General features: G+C 51.0%; 5 protein-coding genes across 5 annotated transcripts in view; 3 read left to right on the top strand and 2 right to left on the bottom strand.

The window, feature by feature from the left end:
- The window catches only part of LOC126578468 (mucin-5AC), a 50,788-nt gene extending 50,240 nt beyond the window's left edge, over positions 1 to 548 (top strand). Inside the window, exon 7 of the mRNA XM_050241059.1 lies at positions 1 to 548. This exon is cut by the window's left edge and continues 471 nt beyond it. The gene's annotated coding sequence lies outside the window, so the exon portion shown is untranslated.
- A 3,450-nt stretch (positions 549 to 3,998) lies between these two features.
- Positions 3,999 to 22,496, top strand: LOC126577480 (neurotrophin 1). Its single transcript, XM_050239142.1, has 6 exons — positions 3,999 to 4,127; positions 7,334 to 8,064; positions 16,821 to 17,701; positions 20,686 to 20,826; positions 20,954 to 21,109; positions 21,208 to 22,496. The coding sequence occupies exons 2-6, from the start codon at positions 7,537 to 7,539 to the stop codon at positions 22,466 to 22,468; spliced, it is 2,967 nt and encodes a 988-aa protein (XP_050095099.1). The 5' UTR covers positions 3,999 to 4,127; positions 7,334 to 7,536; the 3' UTR covers positions 22,469 to 22,496.
- On the bottom strand, positions 11,402 to 12,363 carry LOC126577483 (serine protease 1-like). The gene has a single exon (XM_050239145.1). It carries the CDS (start codon positions 12,315 to 12,317, stop codon positions 11,481 to 11,483), a length of 837 nt encoding a protein of 278 aa, XP_050095102.1. The 5' UTR covers positions 12,318 to 12,363; the 3' UTR covers positions 11,402 to 11,480.
- Positions 12,616 to 13,599, top strand: LOC126577481 (trypsin alpha-3-like). Its single transcript, XM_050239143.1, has 2 exons — positions 12,616 to 12,658; positions 12,728 to 13,599. The coding sequence occupies exons 1-2, from the start codon at positions 12,625 to 12,627 to the stop codon at positions 13,564 to 13,566; spliced, it is 873 nt and encodes a 290-aa protein (XP_050095100.1). The 5' UTR covers positions 12,616 to 12,624; the 3' UTR covers positions 13,567 to 13,599.
- LOC126577482 (trypsin alpha-3-like) lies at positions 14,000 to 15,009 on the bottom strand. The gene is made up of 2 exons (XM_050239144.1): positions 14,923 to 15,009; positions 14,000 to 14,858 (listed from the first exon to the last, which is right to left on the bottom strand). The coding sequence occupies exons 1-2, from the start codon at positions 14,957 to 14,959 to the stop codon at positions 14,047 to 14,049; spliced, it is 849 nt and encodes a 282-aa protein (XP_050095101.1). The 5' UTR covers positions 14,960 to 15,009; the 3' UTR covers positions 14,000 to 14,046.
- Positions 22,497 to 22,613: the final 117 nt, after the last annotated feature.

The following is a 22,613-nucleotide window of genomic DNA, read 5'->3' as shown; positions in this document are numbered from 1 at the left end:
TCAGTTTTTTTGCTCTTAAATTATCTTCATCACCGTAGTATGTAGTTTGTTCAAAATTCCATTCACTGTCCCATGTGTTTTGCGTGCAAAAGAACCAAAAATCGCACCGATGGCCGAAGGCGAAGAAGATGGAGAAGAAGCAGAAGAAGCTGGTGGCCGTCTCGAGGAGGGACGAACGCCTTACCCTATGGGCGCACAAGTGATAGCAAAACAAATGATAAAGCACCAATCACATCGTATCGACGCATTCCCCTTCATCCCCCCACGTGTTGTGTACATTTTTGAAGCGAAGTTAGCGTTAACGAAGCGTAGAGGTGATTCCAGTAGACACTTAAGCAGCTTCCAGATCCACAGATTCCACGACAGATCCCTGTTTCTTCCATGTTTAGCTGGTAGGATTATTTTATTCTTATTTTTACATGTTTGTGTTTGTGCGCAATGCGCCGCGTGTGCGTGTGCTTGCGCGAGCCCGGTCCGGTCCGTAGTCCGCCGTGGATCGGGCGGAGCGGAGGATTGGAATTTATGGAAGGAAATAAAACAGCAATCTTGATGATTTGAAAAGAAATATATGGAATTCTTACATTAAAACAAGTACGTAGAAAGAAAACATGATTCATTTGCTGAAGACACACAATTATTGAAATTTTAAGCGTTTGAGTTGTCTCAACTGAGTATTTTTCTGGAGACACTAATAAAATCGCCTCTGCACATGTACTGAACTTATTAAAATTATTAAATTCATTCGTCTGTTCTCGCATCGGATAGTATAAATCACAGAACGATCGCTAAATCTCGTTTAGTGGAGTTTAAAGTAAATGTAATGCTGCCATGTATCTACACTCTATCGAACGGTGCTTCTGCTACTGCCTCAGGTAACGCATGATCAACAACAGGTAACGCATGATCCTCGGTTTCGATCGGTAACGCATATCCAGCTCTAAAACAAGCTGTGGCGCTTGCGTCGCTTGCGTGAAAATGGTTTCAGTCTCTGCTGCGAGGTCTAAGAGGGTGCTATCTACTTAGGTAATTTTAATTTATGTTTAGTTGGATTTTAGTTCATCAAAGATTTTCTTCTGAATTTTAAAGAAGCTACTATTAACAACAGATTATCATGATATTTTATTACATTTTTGCGTTGAATGCAGGTTCGTTAGGTCTTCTCTACTTAATATGTTTGCATTTAAAACATGATGGTGGTAATATGTGCACTTTTTTTACGTAGTTTGAAAGTTTACTTCTTTAATTAAGTTAAACTAACTTCTCGTAATCGTAACCTGTTTGAGGCTTCACCAGATTCACGCACTTGAATGCCCCAGAATTTAATCAAACGTGACACGTTATCGCTTATTTATCTAAATTACTTCGTAAGATATCGTGCGTCTCCGATTAAACGGTCGACAGCAAACCACATTGCAACCTCCATTTGCCCCCCAAAAAGTAGCACCTCCCCCCAAAAACAACATCAAGCTCACTATCTCATGAAACATTCAATCGAACGCCTCCAATCGGATGGACCCCGAGGCTCCGCCGCTGGGGCTTTCTCGTTACGGGAAGAGGGGGATGATATCTATCCCATCGTCGTGCCACCTTTGCTCCGATTTCGCTTCATGTCCTTCACCACGTGCTGGATGCGAGGTACCCATCCCATCGCTCCGTTGCGCATCATATTTCCCACCCTGTTTCCGTCACGCATCGGCCACTGAACGCTGAACCACAGAGGCCAAGCCCAAGCAAGCACCAAGCAGGAAGACACCGATCGACGACCGAAAACTGTGTCAATGACCGAGTGAAAAGGAAAAGATTCCAGTTCTGTTGCTTCTTCTGCTTCTTTCACCCCCTTGGCACCACCTTGGCACCTTGCCTCATCGCGGACGGACGCGCACGCCCGTATGTAGGTGAGTCGGTCTGTCACTTTTCCTTTATTTCTCGCCTGGAAGCTGCCTTCAACCAGCTCCCAGTTGCTTCTTCACATTTCTTTTCACATCTCTCCCATGCTTGTTTGTCGGTTGGATGGGTTCCTTTGGGATCCTCATGATTCCCAAATCTTCCGGCCACTGATCATCGCTTGACGAGCAGCGAGTGTTATGTCTAGGTCGTGGCTTGGCTGTTTCGGGACCAAAAGCCGGTTTCTCGGCCCTTTTAATCCGTGAGTAATGAAGGACTCTTCAGCTTCGTGCTAAAGAGCTGCTTCGAGCAGCCACCGAGGCGGCCCGATGTCCCGGTTACGGTGTTTCGAAAGAGTTTGATCTCGATCAACTCGACGAAACTCGGAATACGGGGGGAAACCAAACACCATAACCTTGACTGATATTCAAATCTTTCTCTAGCTCTCCATCTCCACCATCCAGTCATGTGGTCAATGCACGCCGTAACCCCAAAAAACCTGTCCCTAAAGCGATACCAAAAGGCCGAAACCTGTCGCTAGTGACCAGCGAGTCCGTCGTGTATAGTGGAACACATTGTCGATCGCTAGTTCGATGTCGTTGCCATGCTGTGCGCCAAATGTTGACCACCATGCCACTAGTTGAGCAACTCCGTCTGCGCTCGATCACCGTGTCAGCGGATCGTTTGGCAAAGGAACTACGAACCGAAACAGGTGGCAGCAACATACGCAAGGGTCAAACGGAAGGTGGCGTAGCATTTCGGCGACCAGTTTCCCTCAGGTCGATGTCATCATTTGCCAGGAAACACCTTTCGGCTAACGAGCAACGATCGCGATCTTGGCTTTCATCAGCATACAGAGTCCGTGTTGCTAGCCGATTAGTCCAAAACTCATTATACACCACCGACAAACACACTCGCGCATACTGTCGAGACATCATCATCATCATCTGCTTGATCATGCTGTGACTACTCCACTGGCGACCGGAGATCCGGAGCAATTTGCGCCAGCGAAACAAAACGCGCGCGAATAGCTCCGGCTCCTCCCACACGCAATCAGTGCGCGAGCGTGCGCGCCAGTGCGTTTGTGAGAGAGTTGGCTGAACCGGAATTAGCAGAGGTCAGTCCCGGTGCCTCAACCCCAAACCGCCCCTCGATCATACCTTTCCGCGCGTTGTAACCGGATGACGTCTTCCAAAACTCCGACATCCAGCTACCGATGGATGACCCAGAAAGGAGGGTCTCTCTGAACGATGGAGATCTTCCACGCAGCATAAATCCACGCCGAACATCATCCCTTGGCTTGGATTGATGAGAAACTGAATCTTCTTCGTTGGGGGCGAATCGATTTCACGGAGGATCGGATCGGATCCAATTGCGATCTGTCACCGACACTACTTCACTCTGTTCTCTGCTTCCCCTTCTGCCCCTCTGGTGCCCAAAAATCTGCCAGATGGGGCCACCGAAGCAACGGAACATCGGTTGTTGTGTTGTGGTTTGCCTTTTCTTCCCTTCTCTAGGTCACGGACGTCGTCTTGGTCGTCGTCGTCGTCGTCGTGCCCCACACATTCCACGGTATGCCATTCGATCGTGTGCCGACTTTCTCGTCTCGATCTCGTGAGTGCCGTTGGTTGTGTGGATCGTGCGAGGATCGTTGCGAGATCGCGTAAGAGAAAGAAATGCTCTCTCTCTCTCTCTCTCGAGAGAGAGAGAGAGTTACTACTTGCTAGACGAAGTCAGTGACTAAATTTGATATCTTCATCAGTTCTGATCAAATTTTGATAAATCCCTCTTCCCTACTGAAGAGAGCATCAGATCGTCATACAAATAACATGCAGCATATCTACTTTACTTAGCTAAAAAAAAAGAAATAAATAAATTTAAAATTGATATCCTGTAGAAAGCTCCTTTCTGGAATAGAAAACATGATGTTGCATCCAAAAATTAATAAAATCCCACCAAGCTGAAGTCACCGGGCAGTCGATCCTCCTTCGAATGGGAGCAGTGAGTGGCACGAGCTCGCCGATGCTCCACAGTCCCTCACAGCTGGAGCTGAGCCAGCTGGCAACGATCGCGCCGACAGAGAATCGACTCGTTTCGATCAGTAACACGCGAGATACCGGTGCGAGCGGTTCGAACCAACCAAACGTGTGTACGAGTGTGGCGCGTGTTTTGTGCGACTCGCTGGTATCGAAAAAAAAGCCTCCTGTTCATCCGATTCCTCATCGTCCGGGACCCCAAAAACGGTAACCCAAACACCACATTGAAACCGTTTAAACCGCTTTCGAGCATCGAACAAGTGCCCGGCCCCCCCTAAAGTCAAGGAAGTGCACCAGCAGCGCACACATAATGCATTCATAAGTCGGGCCAGCGGTAGAGGAAGGTGGTGGCGATCATAGAGTGTACTGGTGTGTGCCAGGTTCCGCGTGGAGTGCGTACGTGCGTACCATCGATTCGGTTGTGCACTCTAGCGTCTCCGGTGCCGTTGTTTACTGCGCAGTGTGTGCCTGTGTGTATGCCAGGAACAGTGTAAAGTGTTTGAAATCATTTGACATTTGGCTGACTGACTGACGATTAGCTGATAGCTGGATAGATAACAGCGCACCGTTCCGGCCCTCCAAGAAGCGGCAGCCAGCTAGAGCCCCGGAATGGGGTTAATCAGAGCAAAACTGTGCCAAAATGGGGGATGGAACTGTAGTTTTCTGCTTCTGCTGCTCCATTTCAGTTGTTTTCCTCCCCATTTGGTGGTGGTTCGCGTCCGCGCCGATGGGTTGGGTGTCGAAGGGGACTCGGAAAGGGAAGGAAAGAAGGAAGGAAAGACAAAAAAAGAGAGACAGAGAGCAAGGGGAGCAAGAGCGATCGAAGGAAAGCTGCTGCTGCTGCTGCTGCAGCAGATGATCGAAGGGGGAACGGCTCTGGACAAATAAAAGTCAATTACGGCTATCCAGAGCAATTGCGAGGCGTGAGCGCGGCGTATTGCACGCAGTAGTGGTCAAGACCAAGGCTGTATAGTGCAAGGGGTGCTTTCCGATTCCGTTTTTACTGCACTAAACTCTGCTCTGGATATCTAATAACAATCTCTGCAGCTTTTGCAATTGTTCACGCAGCTGTCTTTATTTGAGGAGGAACAGAGGATCATCTTTTGGATTAAATTTATCTCTACCTCCTCTACAATCTGTTTGCTCTCTATTTTACATGCTCAAATCGAGTTCAATACAATTTTAAACCCATTGGCACCAGCGCAATCCCTGTGAAACGAAACGAAAGACACCAAAGACCACACAAAACCCCCTCCCGGTGCAAAGGTGCCTGAAATGATGGACATTAAAAAATGGAAAACGCTAACCACGCGGATTGGACGGTTGAAGGGGGGGTGCGGGGGCACCAGCTGCTGGCCGGCGAACGGGACGGACCGCGGGCTAATCGGTTAATATGTTTACAACGGAAAGTGCGCTTAGTGCGCGGGTTCGTGGCTTGCTGTACCGTTCGAATCTTGCGTTTTCGGTTCATTCCTCGGTGCGTTTGCACCGCGTGCGGCATCGCGGCTGGTCTTCTAAGCATGACACAGCGGCGCACACACCAGGCCGGCCGCCAGGCCAGGATCCGGTTGTCCGCAAACCGCACTCACTGCATGACCGTCGTCGTTGGTTAAATGGCTTTAGCATTTTTTCAAGTTCATTGCACCGCGCATTGAAGCTGCGTGCCTGCACTGCGCGCTTAGAGGCAGCGGGAGCTGTTGAACCTTTGAATACTGTTCCTTTCCCATTTCCCTCCAATGGCTGAATGGGAGGGAGAAGGGCAAACATTGAACTTAACCGCAAGCATTACTGGCATCAAGCGCGGCACGAAGAGAGGGCACGCGATGTATCTGGTGCTCTGCGCATGCGTTCCCGATTTATGTTTTATGTTTTATGCAGAAGAAAGTGCTGCAATCTTGTTAAAATGCTCAATTTTGTTCATACAGCCTACTAGTCCGCCGCAAAACCATCTAGACCAACGAGCACAGTCTACTGTGACCTTTGGCCACTTGTCTGCTCTTTTGAAACCGAATGCACCACGCTCCGAGTGGATGCTTCTACTGTTCGCAAAAGGGTCAGGACCCGGGGGCTGTGAAGCAACAGCAGGTGTGAACCACTGTGAGATTTCAGAGTAAGTGATGCGCCTTTGATCTTTTTACCATGAATTCATCAGCGCGCGACGCAAACAGTGCGCGCGAGCTGAAGCCAATCCCGACAGCGACGTGAAGTCGAGCGTGCATTTGGCAAGTGGCATCCACAATCCACACGTAACCACCAGCCAGCAGCCAAAGAAAATTCAGAACCAAGTAACGCGCGCGGCGTGCACCGAGACATTACTCAACTTCATGAATTAACCGTCGATGGCAGGAAGCGCCGCGGTGTGATGCTTCGCACGTTCCATCGCTCAGTCGGTTGCTCCGAATTTCATACCCGCGAGTCCATAGCTCCTCATCGCCCGGCCATGCTGCATAATTTTCCATTTCGTTCGGTGCGCACGGACTCACGTGGGCTTCGGACTTCCTCGAAACGTGCGCAACGTGACCCAAGGCTCATGGCGGAAGTGTCCGCGCGAGGTGCTCAATCGAACGTGCGTTTGGTAATGCCGCAACGCAGAGAAGGAGGAAGAGGAGAAGGGAAGGAGGAGTAGGAGTAGGCGATCTCCTAAATTGCATCGATATCACGCGCTCGGCAGAGAGAGAGTGTCCCAGGAGTAGTCTGTAGTGCCCCACGCACTCGATCCAATCACTACAGCGTCCGGTCTACAATCCTGATCAGCAAACTTTTCCGGATCTATCATGTACTAAGCTGCTCCTCCCTGTTCATTCCCTAGCTACCAGCTTGCGTTGATCGCAAACTTTCCAATCGCTCCACCGTCACCCCCAGATCCATCCGGACGACGTCCCAAGAAGTTGCCGTTCGAGAGCAACCACTTTGAGTTTGGGCGTCAGATTTCCTGCTTTTCCGGTGCGCGCGTGTAGGGAAATCGGGTTCGGGACGCATTTGAGGCCACACAATCACGGGCAGGCTGCTGCAGGTGAAAACACACCGCGAACAAGTGACGGCCACTAATGAGCGTTGGAGCGGATAGCTTCCGACTGTCAACGCGCGTGCGATAAGTGGCGGTCGGATGTTACCTAGCCTCCTAATTGAACCCAGGGGAAGCCAGGGTGGCGGAAAGTGGGGTGGTGGTGATCATTTATTAAAATCCAATGTCCAATGTCCAATGTGGTGACTTTCTAGCTCACTTTCTAGCTTTCCATTCGCGTGGCTCGCGACTCGCGACACGCGGTTTGCACACCGGCGCTTCGTGCCAGGTGGTTAGTGGATGCTGATCTCATTGAGCGAATCATTGAAGAGTTGGGATCCGGTCCCGGTCGCGGGACCAATTTCGCTTTCTTCCGAACTTAATCCAATCCCATCGCTTCCCATCGCAGCTCGTGTGCTCAACATGTGCTTAGAGTAACCCCCGGGTGCTCCTACTCCTCCTGCTGCACCTTTCTCGTTTCTATCTAATCGTGTTGCAACGATCGAACGACATAGTGCGGAAGTGAAGAGAACTGAAAAGTGAACCCGAAGAGCAGAAAGACCTGCACGGACCTGCTGTGTGATAGGGCAAGTGCTCCGATCGAAGCCCAAGATGCAATCGCGAGTGAAATTAAGCCTGGCGTTGCTGCTGTGGCTTGTGGCGATCGTGACGAGCGCCACCGACTCGGGGCTGCCCGATTTCGAGCTGGACGATGGTAAAGATGCGGAGGCGGATGATTACTACTACGTCAACGATGGTAGCGATCAGCAGATGCAACCGTCGCACAAGATGATGAGCTACGCAAAGCCACCGTCGGCTGGTGGTTCCGATTCGGGAGCCGTGCCAATGACCGATGGTGATGGGACCGAACCGTTCCTGATGGAAGACGACGATACAAGCTTCGAGCTGATGGATGACGTGGAGTTCGTGGAGCAAGGGACACAGCTAGACTTTCAGCGTAAGGCGGAGCGCATGCGGCACATTATGCTGAAGGCGTTCGCAAACCGCGAGTTTCAGCGCAAGTTCGGTGAGGTGCTGCCACTGCTGAAAGTGATGTCCAAGACGCAAAAGTCCACGCTAGCGGCGCTCATCACGGCGCAGGTGAATTCGCGCGAAGGCCATACACTATCGCTCGAACAGGTGAGTTTCATAATCATTGCGACATGTTTTAGGGCTTGTTCTTAGGAATTCGAAATCACACTTTGCTCCAACAGCAATAACTAAGAAGGATTGTCCTCCTCCTGTTTCTAAGAAGTAGTTCAATTGACCTCGACCGTATCTAAGTGTCATATTATGTGGCTCATTCCACGTGATCTGATACGAATTATGAACTGGCCTAATTTTATGACGGCATTCAATTACATAAAGCTGTAGCAATACAGTGATACGATCTGTTCTCAGATAGTGTTTTTCGTAGAAATCGGAACTGTTGTGCTTACTCACCCCGCACACTTATTCAGCTTATCTCCGTTTCCCTGGAATAGATTAATCAGTTTCCAAAGAGTTCTTTTCGATTCCAAGCACACGTACCGTTCATGTCAGTCGCCCGTCTAGTCGTTTCTAGGCAGATAAAAAGGTTCAAGGCGACCTCGTAAACCGAAAAGTATCTTCATTATCGTCACCAAGGCCAATGTATCCCGAAACTAAAAGCAGAAGAGAGGTTTAATCAGATTAAGACCTAATCCTTCCCCATATCGGTACGAGCTTGCCGGCAAAATTTTGAGAATTGCTAGATAGCGCACTTTGGATTAGAAAGAATTGATAAGATGCTACAATGTACGTACCGAGTGGACCAATGGACCCCCCGATCGGTGGGTTCATCGATAACCTGCCAGCCGAGGGTTAAAGAGTTCCTCGCGGATCACGACAGTTACGGCTTTAGGCGTGGATCAACGTCAGTTCAATTCCACGCTCGCACCAAACCGGATCACTGTGACAGAATGCAGAAGCTTTCGCTACTGTTGCTACTCGCCACCGTGCTGGTGTGCTGCCAAGCCCAGAAACCGCCGCAGAATTTAGTTTGGGGCGAGTTCCCATCGTCGGCGCTCGTGAAAACCCCAAACACCGAAATCTACTGCCACGGAACGGTGATCAACGCGAACCATGTGCTGACGGCGGCCTCCTGTGTCATGAACTGGGACCGTAGTCGAATTTTCCCAGCGCGTCTGGTCCGCGTGTTTGCCGGAGATCTCCTACTAACGCCGATCGCCACTACGCGCCAGCTGCGCACCGCTCAGCACATCTTCGTCCACGAGCACTACCGGCCGCACGCAGCCGAACTCGATCTGGCCGTGATTCGCGTAAGTGTCCCGTTTTGAAGGGCGTCCGCTAAGTGTCCTTTGATTTATTTTGCTAAATTCCTCCTGCGTGTAGCTCTCGGAACCGTTCCATTTGCCGAGCAATGCGATCCAGGAGGCGTTTCTGCAAACGCGTATCGTGCCCGATAGTGCTAGCTGCTACTGGATCACGTGGCGGTGCAGCAGCTGTGCGGCCACCGTTGTACCACGGCTGCGTAAAGTGGAGGTTCCCATCCTTAATCGCGATCGGTGCGATGGACAGCGGCGCCGGTGGGAGGATTCGATTGGCGAGGGTAACATCTGTACGCTGCTGACAGAACCGGAAGTGGGCATTCTGAATCCCGGTGATCCATTGTTCTGCGACAACCATCTGACCGCAATCCATGCGTTTAACGTTGAGTTCAGCGTGGCACCGAACAACCTGCAGTACTCGGTGGGAACACAGATCCGCTTCGTGCACGGCTGGATTCAGCAGCAGCTCACGCGAACGCAACCGATGGTGGATGGTTGGAATCCGCAGGAGTACTAGCAGAACCCGTCCTCCGTCGTATCTTTTACTCCGCTGTGACTGCCACAGAACGGAATCGTTTAAATAAATCCATCTTTTTACAGTAGGCGCTGCATTTGCGTTTACACCAAGCAGTTTAGTTCTGGTTTTCGCGAGTTTTCCTCTCTTCTCATACCTCTTCTAACTACCGACTGTACTGTTGGAACACCCTGTTCGATTTATCAGCACGATAACGAGGCGGATTCGCCAGGGCTTAAGAACGCATTAATGCTCCGCCGGCACGTCATCGGTTGGCTATTGCGCATCCATCGCAAAATTTTGCTACTCCTTTCATGAACCGTCCAGTCTACTTCAGGTTGCCAATAAGTGCCGTTCAAAAAATGTGGAAGTTTCTGCGTGTAGCGTTGCTACTGGGTCTCGCTGGTCTCGGCCCATCCCAGGCCCAAGGTCAAACACCGGCCCAGGATACGGTTTGGGGAGAGTTCCCCTCGGTCGTACTGATAAAAACGCCCGATCTGAACCGTTACTGCGTCGGTACGCTCGTCCACACGCACCATGTCCTCACATCGGGCACGTGCGTCATGGATTTCCGCCAAGGAGCGGCTGCTTCCCGTATTTTCCCCGCGCGCCTGGTGCGTGTGATGGGTGGAGACATTGCCATCACACCGGTGGCCAACTCACGCCAATCGCGCGTCGCTCTGCACATTTTCGTTCACGAAAACTTCCGCGTAACGTCGGGCGAGAACGATCTGGCCGTGATACGGGTAAGCCTCGTGTCTTTGTTCCCCCCCCCCCGGGGTAGCCCGTTCCCTTCTCTTCTCAACTCACATTCCACTCCACCAGCTCACCGAACCGTTCCATCTGCCAAGTAACTCGCTCGAGGTGGCCACGATGAGAATGCGCATTACACCAAACAGTCAGCTGTGCTACTGGGTCACCTGGCTGCCGGATCTTGGTGCAAATCCACAGAATCTTCCCCGACAGCAGAAGGTACCGGCCACCGTGTATGATCGTGATCAGTGTAACGTTGTCCAGCGTGCCGGTGCCTGGCAGATTATGCTACAAGAGGAACAAATCTGTACGCTCTGGCAGAACACACCGAACGGGCTCATCAGCCCCGGGGATCCACTGTTCTGTGGTGGCGAATTGACCGCGGTCAATGGATTAACCTGGACCACTGGCACGGATGCGGCGGCCTCGAAGTATCTGATCGGAACGCAGGTTCGCTTCGCTAGCCACTGGATACAGGCGCAGTTCGATCGAACGCAACCGATGCCCCAGGGTTGGAATCCATATCTGTATTAAGGGCGAAGGGGCCAAAACCTTAGACGAATAAAAAAAAACGGAGCCGCGATAATCGAATTCCAAATCCACCTGATTTTCTACCCAGTCTGTGCTGATAGTGAGGGCTAGCTCGTGGAATGAGGCCAGATTAGAGGCCGACGGTACCGAATGGACCAGAAAACCAGGGGTGAGCTGTTAAGCTGCTTGCGATGTTATCTTCCGCATTCTGATTCACCCATAAACCCCACCGGTTCTTATCAGTTTTCCTCGAAAAGCGACGGAAAGTCGTAGTATTGGCGACCTGTGCGAGGTGGTTTAGTAATTTTCCCAATAATTTTACGGAACGAAAAATAAAAACCAAAATAATGGACAAATCATATTGGTCACATAGAAGATTTATTACAATGCTTGATGGAACATGATGCTGGCTACTGTGTGCGGCCACCCTTTTTCCTGTGGCCTTCAACTTACAGTGGCTGCGGTGGAACCCAGCCCGGTGGTGGATTATCCGTACGCGTGAACTGAGCCTCGATCCAGTTCGTGAACTGTCGCACATCCATGTACACCCCGGGACGGTTAGCCAGTCCACAGGTCAGTCCGAACGACAGAACACCGGTCAGGCGTCCGTTGCAGTACAGACCACCACCGAGGTTTCCGCGGCAAACGGTGTTCGCGTTGGCAGCCAGCGCACCGGCACAGATCATCGTCTGCTGAACGCGATTGTTGTGGACGGCCGGTGCATTACACGAAGCGGTCGCAAGGATCGGAGCCGTCACCAGGAACTGCTGTGGACGAACGACAGCCGTCACCGTATCGGTGGTCGCACCCCAACCAGCAAACTGACATTGCGTATTATCGGGCAGCATGTTGACGTTCAGCAGAGCCGGCTCGATCGTATTGTGGAACTCGGGGAACGGTTCCGAAACACGCAGCACCGCCAAATTGTTACTGTCCGTCAGCCGGTTGTAGTTCGGATGGACGTAAACGCGGCTTACATCGCGGACAAGGCGACGCACCGAAACGGGCACCACGTTAATGTCTCCGGCAACGATACGCAGCCAGAAGGGGTTAATCATCACGAAGCTGGTCGGATTCATGACACAAACGGCCGCCGTCAGGACGTGCTGTCGGTTTACCACCGTTCCCATACAGTTCTGGGGCTGGTACGGTGTCTCGAGAATGACGGCCGATGGGAATTGTCCGGGCAGGGTTTGAGTTCCACCGGTGATGCGAGGGCTAGCGTCTTCGGCACCACTTGCCAGCGCTGCCAGCGCCAGCAGCACCACTACGAACGATGTCCTCATTGTTGGGTTGGCACTTCACTTTGCGTTCCTGGAACGGTCACGTCTACTATCGACCACCGCTGGACGACAACTGAACTCTCGATCCGGCTGTCTGTGTTTAAGCAGCCCTAAATGGGGGACCAGACACCCGGGGGCTGGTTAGATGGATTTTATCTAATCTTCCCCGCCCGGGCGATCAGATAAGCTTTGGCTTAAAAGTGAGTCACTTTTTGGGGGGAGGGAACAGTGATGTGGCCACCGAAACCGATACTGGCCTGTAACGACGAGCGCACGAGCAGAACCATTCAGTGATCCGCAAGCATCCAGTATGAAAGGGTTCGTGTATCTGCTGTTGGCTTTCGGTAAGATTCGATCCGTTCGATCACGAGTGTGAGTTCCTTTTCCCCAATACCATTTCCCTCTACCAACAGCCATTACCACCAGTGCGAACGTAGTGCCGGAACAGGAGCAGAACATCCGGGCACTGCTGGAAGATGAGTACGATCCGTTCCTACCCTTCATCGCCGGTGGTACCAATGCCGCCCTTGGACAGTTCCCTTCGGTCGTCGCCGTTGGCCTTCCGGCACCGCCCAACAATGCCTTCTGTGGTGGTGTCATCCTAAACGTGAACCATGTGCTCACATCGGCTCGCTGTGTCCTTCTTCCGCCACCCCAGAATACACTCCTCTTCACCAACCAGGTCACCATTCTGTCCGGTAGCTTGCAGCTCAACTTTGGTGCACCACGGATCGGCGTCACCGCGATCTACGTCCATCCGCAGTACAATCCGTTCACGTACGAGCACAATCTGGCCGTACTGCGTACCAACGCGGACTTTTTCTTCCCCGTTGTCCCCGTGCCGGGTATCGGTTTGGCCACGTTCTACGAGGAGATTCCATTCGATGGGCAGGCGTGTCAGGTGGTGGGTTGGAACAATGCAACCGCCTCACCGGTACAGCAGTTCATCCCGGCTCCGATCCTGAACCGTGATACGTGCAACGGCCTGGCGGTGCATACGGGGCGTGTCCGGGAGTCGATGGTTTGTGCCGGTGCCACCGGTACGGGGCCCGGTGTTTGTGCGAGCAATCTCGGAACGGGTTTGTTCTGTGAGGGACGGTTGGCCGGTATTCTGACGACGGGGCTCGGTTGCGGGCAGGCCAACAATCCGGGTGTGTACGCGCAGATCCGCTGGTATCTGCCGTGGATTCGGGATCAGTTCGCACGCCAGGACATTCCGCTCGGTGGTAGCGTTCCGATTCCGGCAATGTAATGACGACGAGTGTACGAGAGATAACAGCAAATAAAACCAGTGAATGGCTCTATGGGTTAATTTTTGGTGTTACATGACTTTTTATCGGCTTCTTCTGCGTTTTTTTGGGAGCGACACTCTAGCTGTGGCATTACAGTGGATGATGATTTATATCATTTCCGATCTTTTACTATCTTTACTGATATTATGAGGTCTTGAAATTGTAGTCGATTTTAGTGGAAGGTGAACTGCAAATGCTCTGAAATCTAATCTTCTAGTGAGCGGCGTTGGGAGTCGATTAGAAACTGCTACCCTCAACAGAATAATGATAAGTAACACTAGCGCTTCTTATCTTTATAACATCCCGAGTATATAACAAAGTTATGTTTGAATTCAATGTCTTGAAAAGTTCCTAGAACTCACAATGCGGAACAAAGAACGATTTCCAAGTATCTCCAATTCATAGCGAGTTCCTTTTTATTCAGCAAGCCACACACCTTCCTAGACCTGTCCCGGTGTCCAACCGAATGGGCGGCCCTGCGTCTGGTTAAACTGCTGCTCGATCCAATTGTTATAGAACCGAACCTGCGTGAATACCGGTGGATTGTTGGCGGCACCACAGTTCGCTCCGAACGTCAGAATACCAACGAGCGCTCTATCACAGTACAATCCATTGCCGGCATTTCCATTGCAAGGAGCCGCATTGTTCGAGGCTGCCGTATTCCCGGCACACAACATACTCTCCTGGATGCGTCCTGCATGCATCGTCGCCTGATTACACAGCTCACGATCGTTGACCGTCATCGGCAGGAAACGCTGCAGTACATTAACGGGAGCGGTCGGTGCTACGGCCGCTGTTCCCCATCCAACGTACTGACAAGCCACTCCATTCGGAACGATACGCCGGGTCCGGTTGGCCACGTTCAGTGTGTTCGAGGGTAGGTCATACGGACGATTCAACCTCAGCACCGCTACATCGTTCTCCAGTGTCGCAAAGTTAAACTCCGGATGGACAAAGATGTGCGACACGTGGCGTGTCTGGCGCCGAGCACCGACTGGTGCGAGCGCAATGTCCCCAGCGTGGATTTTGATCCAGTACGGATCGATCAGCCGTCGGTTCGTGTTAAATACACACTGGGCCGCCGTTAGGACGTGCTGGCGATCGACGATGGCACCACCGCAGTGAACATTAAAAGTGGTGTTAATGGACACCGCTGCCGGGAATTGGCCCCAGGGTGAATTCGTTCCTCCAATCAAACGAGGCGCTCGCTCTGTTTCCGTGTCCGAGCTATCCGCAAGGACCAGGCTGGTGGCTGAAATGGAAAACGAGAAGAAACTCTAGAGCACGAAGGGATCGATACCAGACGCGATGCTTACCTAATGCCAAACACACGACAAAAGCTATCCACTGCATCGCTGTACGGTGGTCGAAACGATACTAAACAACGCGGTGGCTTCAAGGCTCCCAAATCAGGGCTCTATGTCGCGATTGATAAGCGGTAGCGGTGCAGCCCCCCAATTTGAAAGCGGAAACGGATTACCTCACGCGCCATCCCTGGATGCTATCTTGCGACGGTCCCTCGCGCCGGACTTTAGGGCGGCGTCACTCTGCGACCGGATTGCGAAATCACAGCCTCCATCCACCATTCGTCCCGTCCATTTGTTTTGCTTTATTTTTGTGCACTGATTACGGTAGCGGAGGGATTGCGACATCGGAAGAGCCTGGCCTGATAAGATTGTCACGAAAACATGCCGCTATTCAGTGTGCGGCCCTTACCTTTAGACAATCAACTGCCACTGACGTGTGATAAGAGGATGGAGATTAGTTCGAATCGATATCGAGCGGCGCAATGATACCGCGGGAAACGCCGGACATACAACGACGATGCACATCAATCACAATTCGAATCGAAAGGCGAATTTGCGAAACTGACGTTCTGAAAGTCATGGTTGATGGATCGCGTGGATCGACAGTGAGGGGCCCTGGGGATCCAGAAAATTGATGAATGATTAATGGGAGCAGGTTTCCGTTGTCTCCATGTGGAGTGCTCTTGCGAGTGGAGTACTCTAACATTGTTGTGTTTTTGGGGCAAAATCGTAAAAGGCTTAATTTTCCAACTTCAAACCGCTACCAACAAAAGAAAAAGGGGAAATTCAGGAAAAACTCGACGGAGCTGACTGCATAAACTTATAATCTATAAAAAGAATATCGATTTGCATATTTCAGATGACCCATCGAGCTGCTATGAGCCGCCAAAAAAGTGCCGTTTTTCATTCGAATCAAAAGACTTGCCCATTTAAGCGACGAACCCGGTTTATTTGTATGGCTTTACTGTTTTAACTTCAAAAATCTACCAAAAATGGAAAGCTGGTGAAAATCAACAAATACTCATCAGGGCCCCAAAGAAAGTACAATTTCAAAGACACGCATTTCTATATTTTGTGCCACGGATGTAGTTTAAAAAAACCCACCAAAAAAATACAACCAAATATTCTTGAAAAACTATAGTTTAGCACTACATTTAAGTAAAAAAAAGGAATGAATTCTTTTCAAGAAATCTTCAAAAAACGAACCCCCTTCAGTTGCCAAACCGCCAACAGCGCACGGTTATCAAAAGAATGACCCACGAACAGCTAACAAAACCATTAAGAATTCATTCCATATTGTTCAATATCGAAGCGATATCCCAATATCTATCCAAACCGTTTGACGTAAATCATTCGCGGAATCATGAATTATGCATTTTTCCTGTTCCTGCACCCTCTTCTCAGCGCTCGCCACACTTGATCGTATCTTACTTCCTGGTCTTTTATCTTGGTCAGTTTCAAATTCGCCAAAAACTTCCCCCCGTGAAGAGCAGCACCACCGTCGAGAGCGCTCATTGATTATGCAGCCAAAGTGCTAAGCGCGGTGTTATGTTCGCTACAAAACGGCTACTTCTTCGCCAGCACGGAGGGTAAAGCACGTCGTCGTCTAACGCGAAAACAAAGAAGCAAACGAAGAATGAAACGAACGGTACTCGGTGGCCTCTTGAGAAACATTACGGGAGTCTCCGTGCCTTCCGAAAACGAACCATTTTGGCACCATTTTTGGCGCCAATCAGTGGGCGGCAGAGTAATCTTCTGGCCCACCACACTGCCCCAGTTCTTCTTCGATGAAGGTGCCAGATGTTGCCCTCGAAATTCTTGACCAAAAAAAAAACCGCGCGCACAATGATGAAACTGGGTCAGCGCAATTACTGATCTCAACTCTTTGTGTTCTGTTTCGATTACAGGTTAAAGCCATGTTCGGGAACCGGCCGGAGCTGATACTACCCCTCGTCTACGATATCGCTAACCTCATCCGTACCGTGGCCAAGCGCGAGAGTTTACTGTCGGAACAGGAGCAACAGAACAAGCATCAGGATGATGAGCTAACGGATGAACCATTCCTAGAGAACGAAGGTGTCCTGTCGAACCATCTGCTCCGTCGTAGCTTCGATACCCGTCCAGCTCCTCAGGGCTTCCGATCGATGAAGGAACCACAACCGCGACCGCTCGTCTCCAACCGCAACGATGGCCGGCTCGTGGTGGACGAAGAGGAAGTCCGTCTGGCCACGGCCCACACTGGAGAATCCGAGGGACGCTCTGTACGCTCCTCGGACGTTCCTTTCTTCGAGAAACTCGTCCAAGCGATACCGCGGTTTAATGTGCAGCGTACCGTCGTCCAGGAGCGATCATCCGACGATCGAATGTCCTACCACGAGCGGAAACTCAACATGACGGCCTTCAATGCGTCCGCCAACCAGCGTGACCAGCTAGCGATGGCTTCCGATGGACCGATTCCGGTCACACTGCCCAAGGTGGCGCCAAAACAAACACCGAACGCGATCCAGAATCCGGTCGATCGAGAGACCGGAGTGCAGGAAAAAACTCCTCGAATGACACTGGAAGAGATTGAAGATCTTGCGTTCGGTGGACTAAATGGTACCGAGTTGGATGCACCTTCTGGTGTGGCCAGTGAAGCTGGTGCCAATGGAACCGCAGTCGGTGGTCCAGTTGCCGAAAAGCTCATCGGTAATCGGCAGCGACCTCACGATCTACATGCGCTACTGCCCAGTGAACGGTGTGAACACTTCTCCGGTGGTGTCTGCATTCGTGTCGCCAACTATCCCACGTAAGTATCGGAGGAAAGCTCGTCTCTAGCAAAAAAAAAAAAAGAATCCAATCAGCCTCACCTCTGGTCTCTCTCGCTCCGGTGAAAGTCTTCTCTCACTCTCGGCAAACGACACGTACGCTAATGTGTTACTGTTCGTCGAGATTGTTTAACAACACCGGACCGGGCTCCGTTTTGCGCTTGCGGTTAATGAGGGCGAACAAGAAGAACGCCACCGAGGGGTGGTCGCAAAGGGGGTGGTATCCGGCGTAAGCTCGATGTAATGTAATTTCCGCTCGATATGGTCGGTCATCAGTTGGACGACGGTGACGACGAGGGAGAGTCCCAATCAGCTCCATTTCTTTCACTTTCACAGACACATACGCAGCAACAACAGCTGGCCTAGCGGTTCCTAGTGCTTCCGTTCCGGAAAGTGGACGGACTGATTGTTTGGTCGACGTCGAGATCAATCAGTTCGCAGTTGCATAAGGTCCAGAGGCGGCAGCAGAGACGCCCGCGGACCAGATTAGCGATCGGGAGGAGTTGCATCGCTGCCATCGCTGTACGCGTTCACGCTTGGCACTGGCAGCTCATTACTCATCAGTTACAATGTTCGTGCGTGCACAGGCCAAGGAATGTAAAGTGGAGGGAGGCCTTTCATTGTTGTTATGTGCGTTAGTCAGCGAAATGCGGTCCATCTCTACACTCAGGGCTGGGGCGGATGTGCTGATATCGAAACGGAAAGATTATCCGATATCGTCCGAGTGGCCTACCCGGGATTATCCCGTAGATCCGTGAGGCCTTTTGTCCACGCACCAGGGACGCGTTTTATCCCTGTTTTATCTTCATTTATCGAAAAATTCCCCTGAGTAAGACGCAGACGTCATGTTGGACGCGATAACACCGAAGGTTCATGTGGATTCCGCGAATGCTTCGGCACGCACCTGCACACCCGGTGTTAAATGCATCGCTACCCATCCTAAATGGAGATTGTTGTGCTGCTTGATGGTGGTGTTGATGGCCAAACGGAATCGCAATTATGTTGTAATTTCCTCGGCCACAATGCACGCGGCAAAGGGGAATGCAAAACTTTGGAACCGTTCGCGCATTCGCCTCGCCGAACAAGACGCACGCACGCACGTACACGATTTGGTCAATTTTCCTTTTGGCCAGTTTCATGTTAGCAACCCCGACTCCCCGGATACTTTCACGTGCCGATCGGTACGAGGTTCGCGCTCCGCGGTCGATTCTGGTCGAACTGGAGCGTCAGTGCGTGAACGATCCAGCGTCCATCGCATCGTGGTTCGCGGTTTGTGAAATAGAAATATTAGAAATTTCTCGACACTACCGCAAGGAGGAAAGATACCGATCTCACACCGATGGTCCGATGCCAATTGGTGCACGGCACTCAACGTCGTCTACAAGCTGGCAACGCCACAACCGCAGCCCAGCTCGAGTCCCGCAATCAATTGGAAACATCCGCAGTGCGTGCGTGTTGGTGGTCCATGTTGGATGTGACCGAGTAATGAGGGAACACAATTTAATTATTTACAATATTTTAATGGAAACAGCCGCGTCTCTGATCTCGATCGGATGTCGATGGTTATGCTTACGTGCTTGGGCGGCGTTGGAGCGATGCTTGATCTAATCGATCGCTATTTGAGATGAATGCTGTTTGGCGTGCATAAAATATTGTTGCTTCGCATTTAAATGTTGAACGATTAAGGGGAACAAGTTGGAATGTAAAAGTTGGTCCACCATTGTTGGTATGAGTTCGGTATGAGCATAAGACTGTCTCTAATTAGGGGCGGTAGATGCTTCTAATTGGATACTTATACACAATCAAAGAAGATTTCGCTTTTTCTATCTTTTTGAACTAAGAATCTTTGCAGAATAAAGTGTTAAAACTGTGAATCAATCAGAGGATGTCGTCAAGGTATGGTAATCTAAAATATGATGCCATGGCTACATTTTAAAGTAAATTTTGCATTTGCGGAAAAACCATCGATACTTTTATCACAAATAAGGTCCAAATTTGGCCCAAATTAAAGAAAAGATGTAGTGAGAGGGCGATCAAAAAATGCATTTCTTAATTTCTGTAAAGAAAGAAGAGTTTAGCAGCTTTATCAATGTCTTCCAGAGTTTGTGCATCTGCAATTCCTAATGTTCAATTGCCGTGAAGACAGTGAATGCAACTTTGTTGCAGATTAAATCGTAGTTCGAACCTGTTTTCACCAACCTGCGGGGTTGTAGCGAAAGGAAAGTTTTGCCAATGTTTGAGGTCACACGTGGCTTTATCTTAGATTCGACTGTGGGAACGGATTTCCAGTTATCGAGCGAGTAGCGCTAGCGAGGATGGTGGGGGATTTGGTTAATACAAAGTACTTGAAAGTACATTAGGTCACTCTGCTAGTGATTTTGAAAACAAATGCCAGTTAGACATCAATTTTGAGCTCGTTAATGGAGGGAAATCCGTTCAGCAATCGGAAATTGGTTCGAAAGTCAATGAATTTACGCCAAAAGTCACTAACCTGGCACGAATGCTGCTGCACAAGAGGAGAGAGCTCGCAAAAAACGGCGAAACCGAAGCAGATGCAATTAGAACCACACTTTTCGGAACTCCTGGTGGCAATTTGCATGCCGAAACAATGCGAAGAATGCACTGAATTGGCGTCAATGCGTCAATTGAGCTGAGCGGGAGGGGGAATTAAGACCAAAGGCCTGGCATCACACGACGTGACGATATACTCCGTGAGATGCATCACAGTAGGCCCATCTCACAGCCATCTACGCTGCATAATTAAGACGAATGTGGTGGTTGTTAGAGTGAACGGCAAGCTGCGAGACCGAGGGGCAAGCTTTCGCACTCCGCGACGATACCCCAAAGCATACTTTCACCTTTCCCATCCGCCCGGATCAGATGGCCACCAGGGCACTGTTTCATGTGATTCCGTTTTTACTTTTCATACCCCGCCCCCCGGCACACGGCATGTGTATCCATGTAGTTCCGAGATCATGTACAGCATAACGCGCCATCGGCATGCGATCGGTGCCCTGCTGGCCGAGTACATCGACAAAGCGACCGCCCAGGACCGGACCATCTACGAGCCGGATGAGATCGAGCAGGGCATCAACACGAAGCTAAGGTAAGCAGCCACCTCCTTTCCACCCACCCCTTCTGGATGATCTTGAACTCAAGTTTCACTTCTCTCGTTGACACGCGAAACCCCCACTGACCTCGCTCGCTCGGCATGGCGCTGGCGCTGAAAACAGAAAACGAGAGGATGACGCCTCGAAGGGTGGTGGCAACATGTGTCCCAGCATTATCCGGTATGCCCGTCCCCAGAAGGCCCGTTCGGCGACCGGCGAGTGGAAATACATCGTCAATACGGGCGAGCATACGCAAACGCTTCGGTTGGAGAAATGCAGGTAAGTAACAGGCCACAAGTTGTTGATCTTCCAGATTCCGGATTTCAATTTAAATTCAAATGAAAATTGTGCGACTCTCTCTCGGTCTTTCTCTCCAGTACACCGCAAGATTCTTGCACCTACCTGACGGACAACTTCCGGTCACGGTGCGTGCAAATCTACAACTACCACCGACTACTGAGCTGGGATGCTGCACGTGGTCTACATGTCGATATCTTTAAGGTGCCAACCTGCTGCAACTGCCATATCGATGGATATCGGGAGACTTTTCCACCGCTCACCAGCTACAACGATTTCAAATCGAAAGCCCACGATGATCCAAACGAGTCAGCCTCTACGCTGATCCGGAACACGCATGCCCATCACCTGGCGCCGGCCACTCTCAACCACTACTCGACGCTACAGTTCGATCAGGTCGATCAGGAGGACGACGAATCGGACGATAACATTGCGTACCAGTTCTCGAACGGATTCCAGCGTGTCCAACCGGCGAAGGTACCACCGAAAGTAGCGCCAGCCTACGATCACCTCGCTGGTGTTGCTCCTCCTCCACCACCACCCGGATTGTCCCCAGCGAAGACACGATTCGAGCGCCCCGCGAAGCACGGTGGCGGTAAACGATACAATCCGCAGCAGCAGGCGCCACCAACGCTGGACACATACCTCAGTCCTCCACCGAACGATCTTGCCTACTCCAACATCCCCTTCAAGCGTGGTCCACATGCGTACGTGCCGGATAATGCGCTGAAACGGGCCGGAAGTGTCGGTGCGAACCGGCGGCCACTAAGGAAGACGGTCAACGTGCACGATCAATCGATCGCCGAGACGGATTCACGGATCAATCAGGTATCGGTGTTGCCACCGGGTCCGATTCCTGGCACCAAGCATCATCATTACGAGCAGCAGCAGCAGCAGCAGCAGCAACAACTACTCGTACCTCAGATACAGGCCCAGAACATCATCGAAAAGCACCGTCGACGATCGCAAACGACACCCCAAACCACGATGGTCACTCTCCAGCAGCAGTACTCATCACAAGGTGGTGGCTACCGATCATCACTGCCCCCCGTAGCGCCCACTGTGCCGGTGGCCATCGAAACGACGCTCGTAACGGCACCACAACCTCCACCGAGTACGATCAGCACCAGCACGAGCACCGTCACGACAACGAACGGACATCAGCGCATCAACTACAACTACCATCCGATCATTGATTTCTTCGAGGAGGTCGGCAACGAGGAACTTCCGGCGGTGCCGGCGGAAGACGTGACGCAGGAACAGATTGACCGGATCGGTCTGAACGGTCACACGTCGCTCAACAGCTGGAAACCGATTCTCCACAGTCGGCGAACGGGTTGAGGGGTGCGAGGGAGATCTTTGTTAAGTAGCTTAATAGTGGTATTCGTTTAGTAAGTGTTTTTCGCGAGTGCGGCAGCCTAAAAAACGGTTAAAAAATTGAATGGCTGTAGTTGTGAAGGTTGCCGTGGAGAGGACGCTAAACTAG

This window comes from Anopheles aquasalis, chromosome 3 (assembly GCF_943734665.1).
Source record: "Anopheles aquasalis chromosome 3, idAnoAquaMG_Q_19, whole genome shotgun sequence".
Taxonomy (NCBI): domain Eukaryota; kingdom Metazoa; phylum Arthropoda; class Insecta; order Diptera; family Culicidae; genus Anopheles; species Anopheles aquasalis.
The sequence above is the reverse complement of the archived record's forward strand: the minus strand, read 5'-3'. Positions and strand labels throughout refer to the sequence as shown.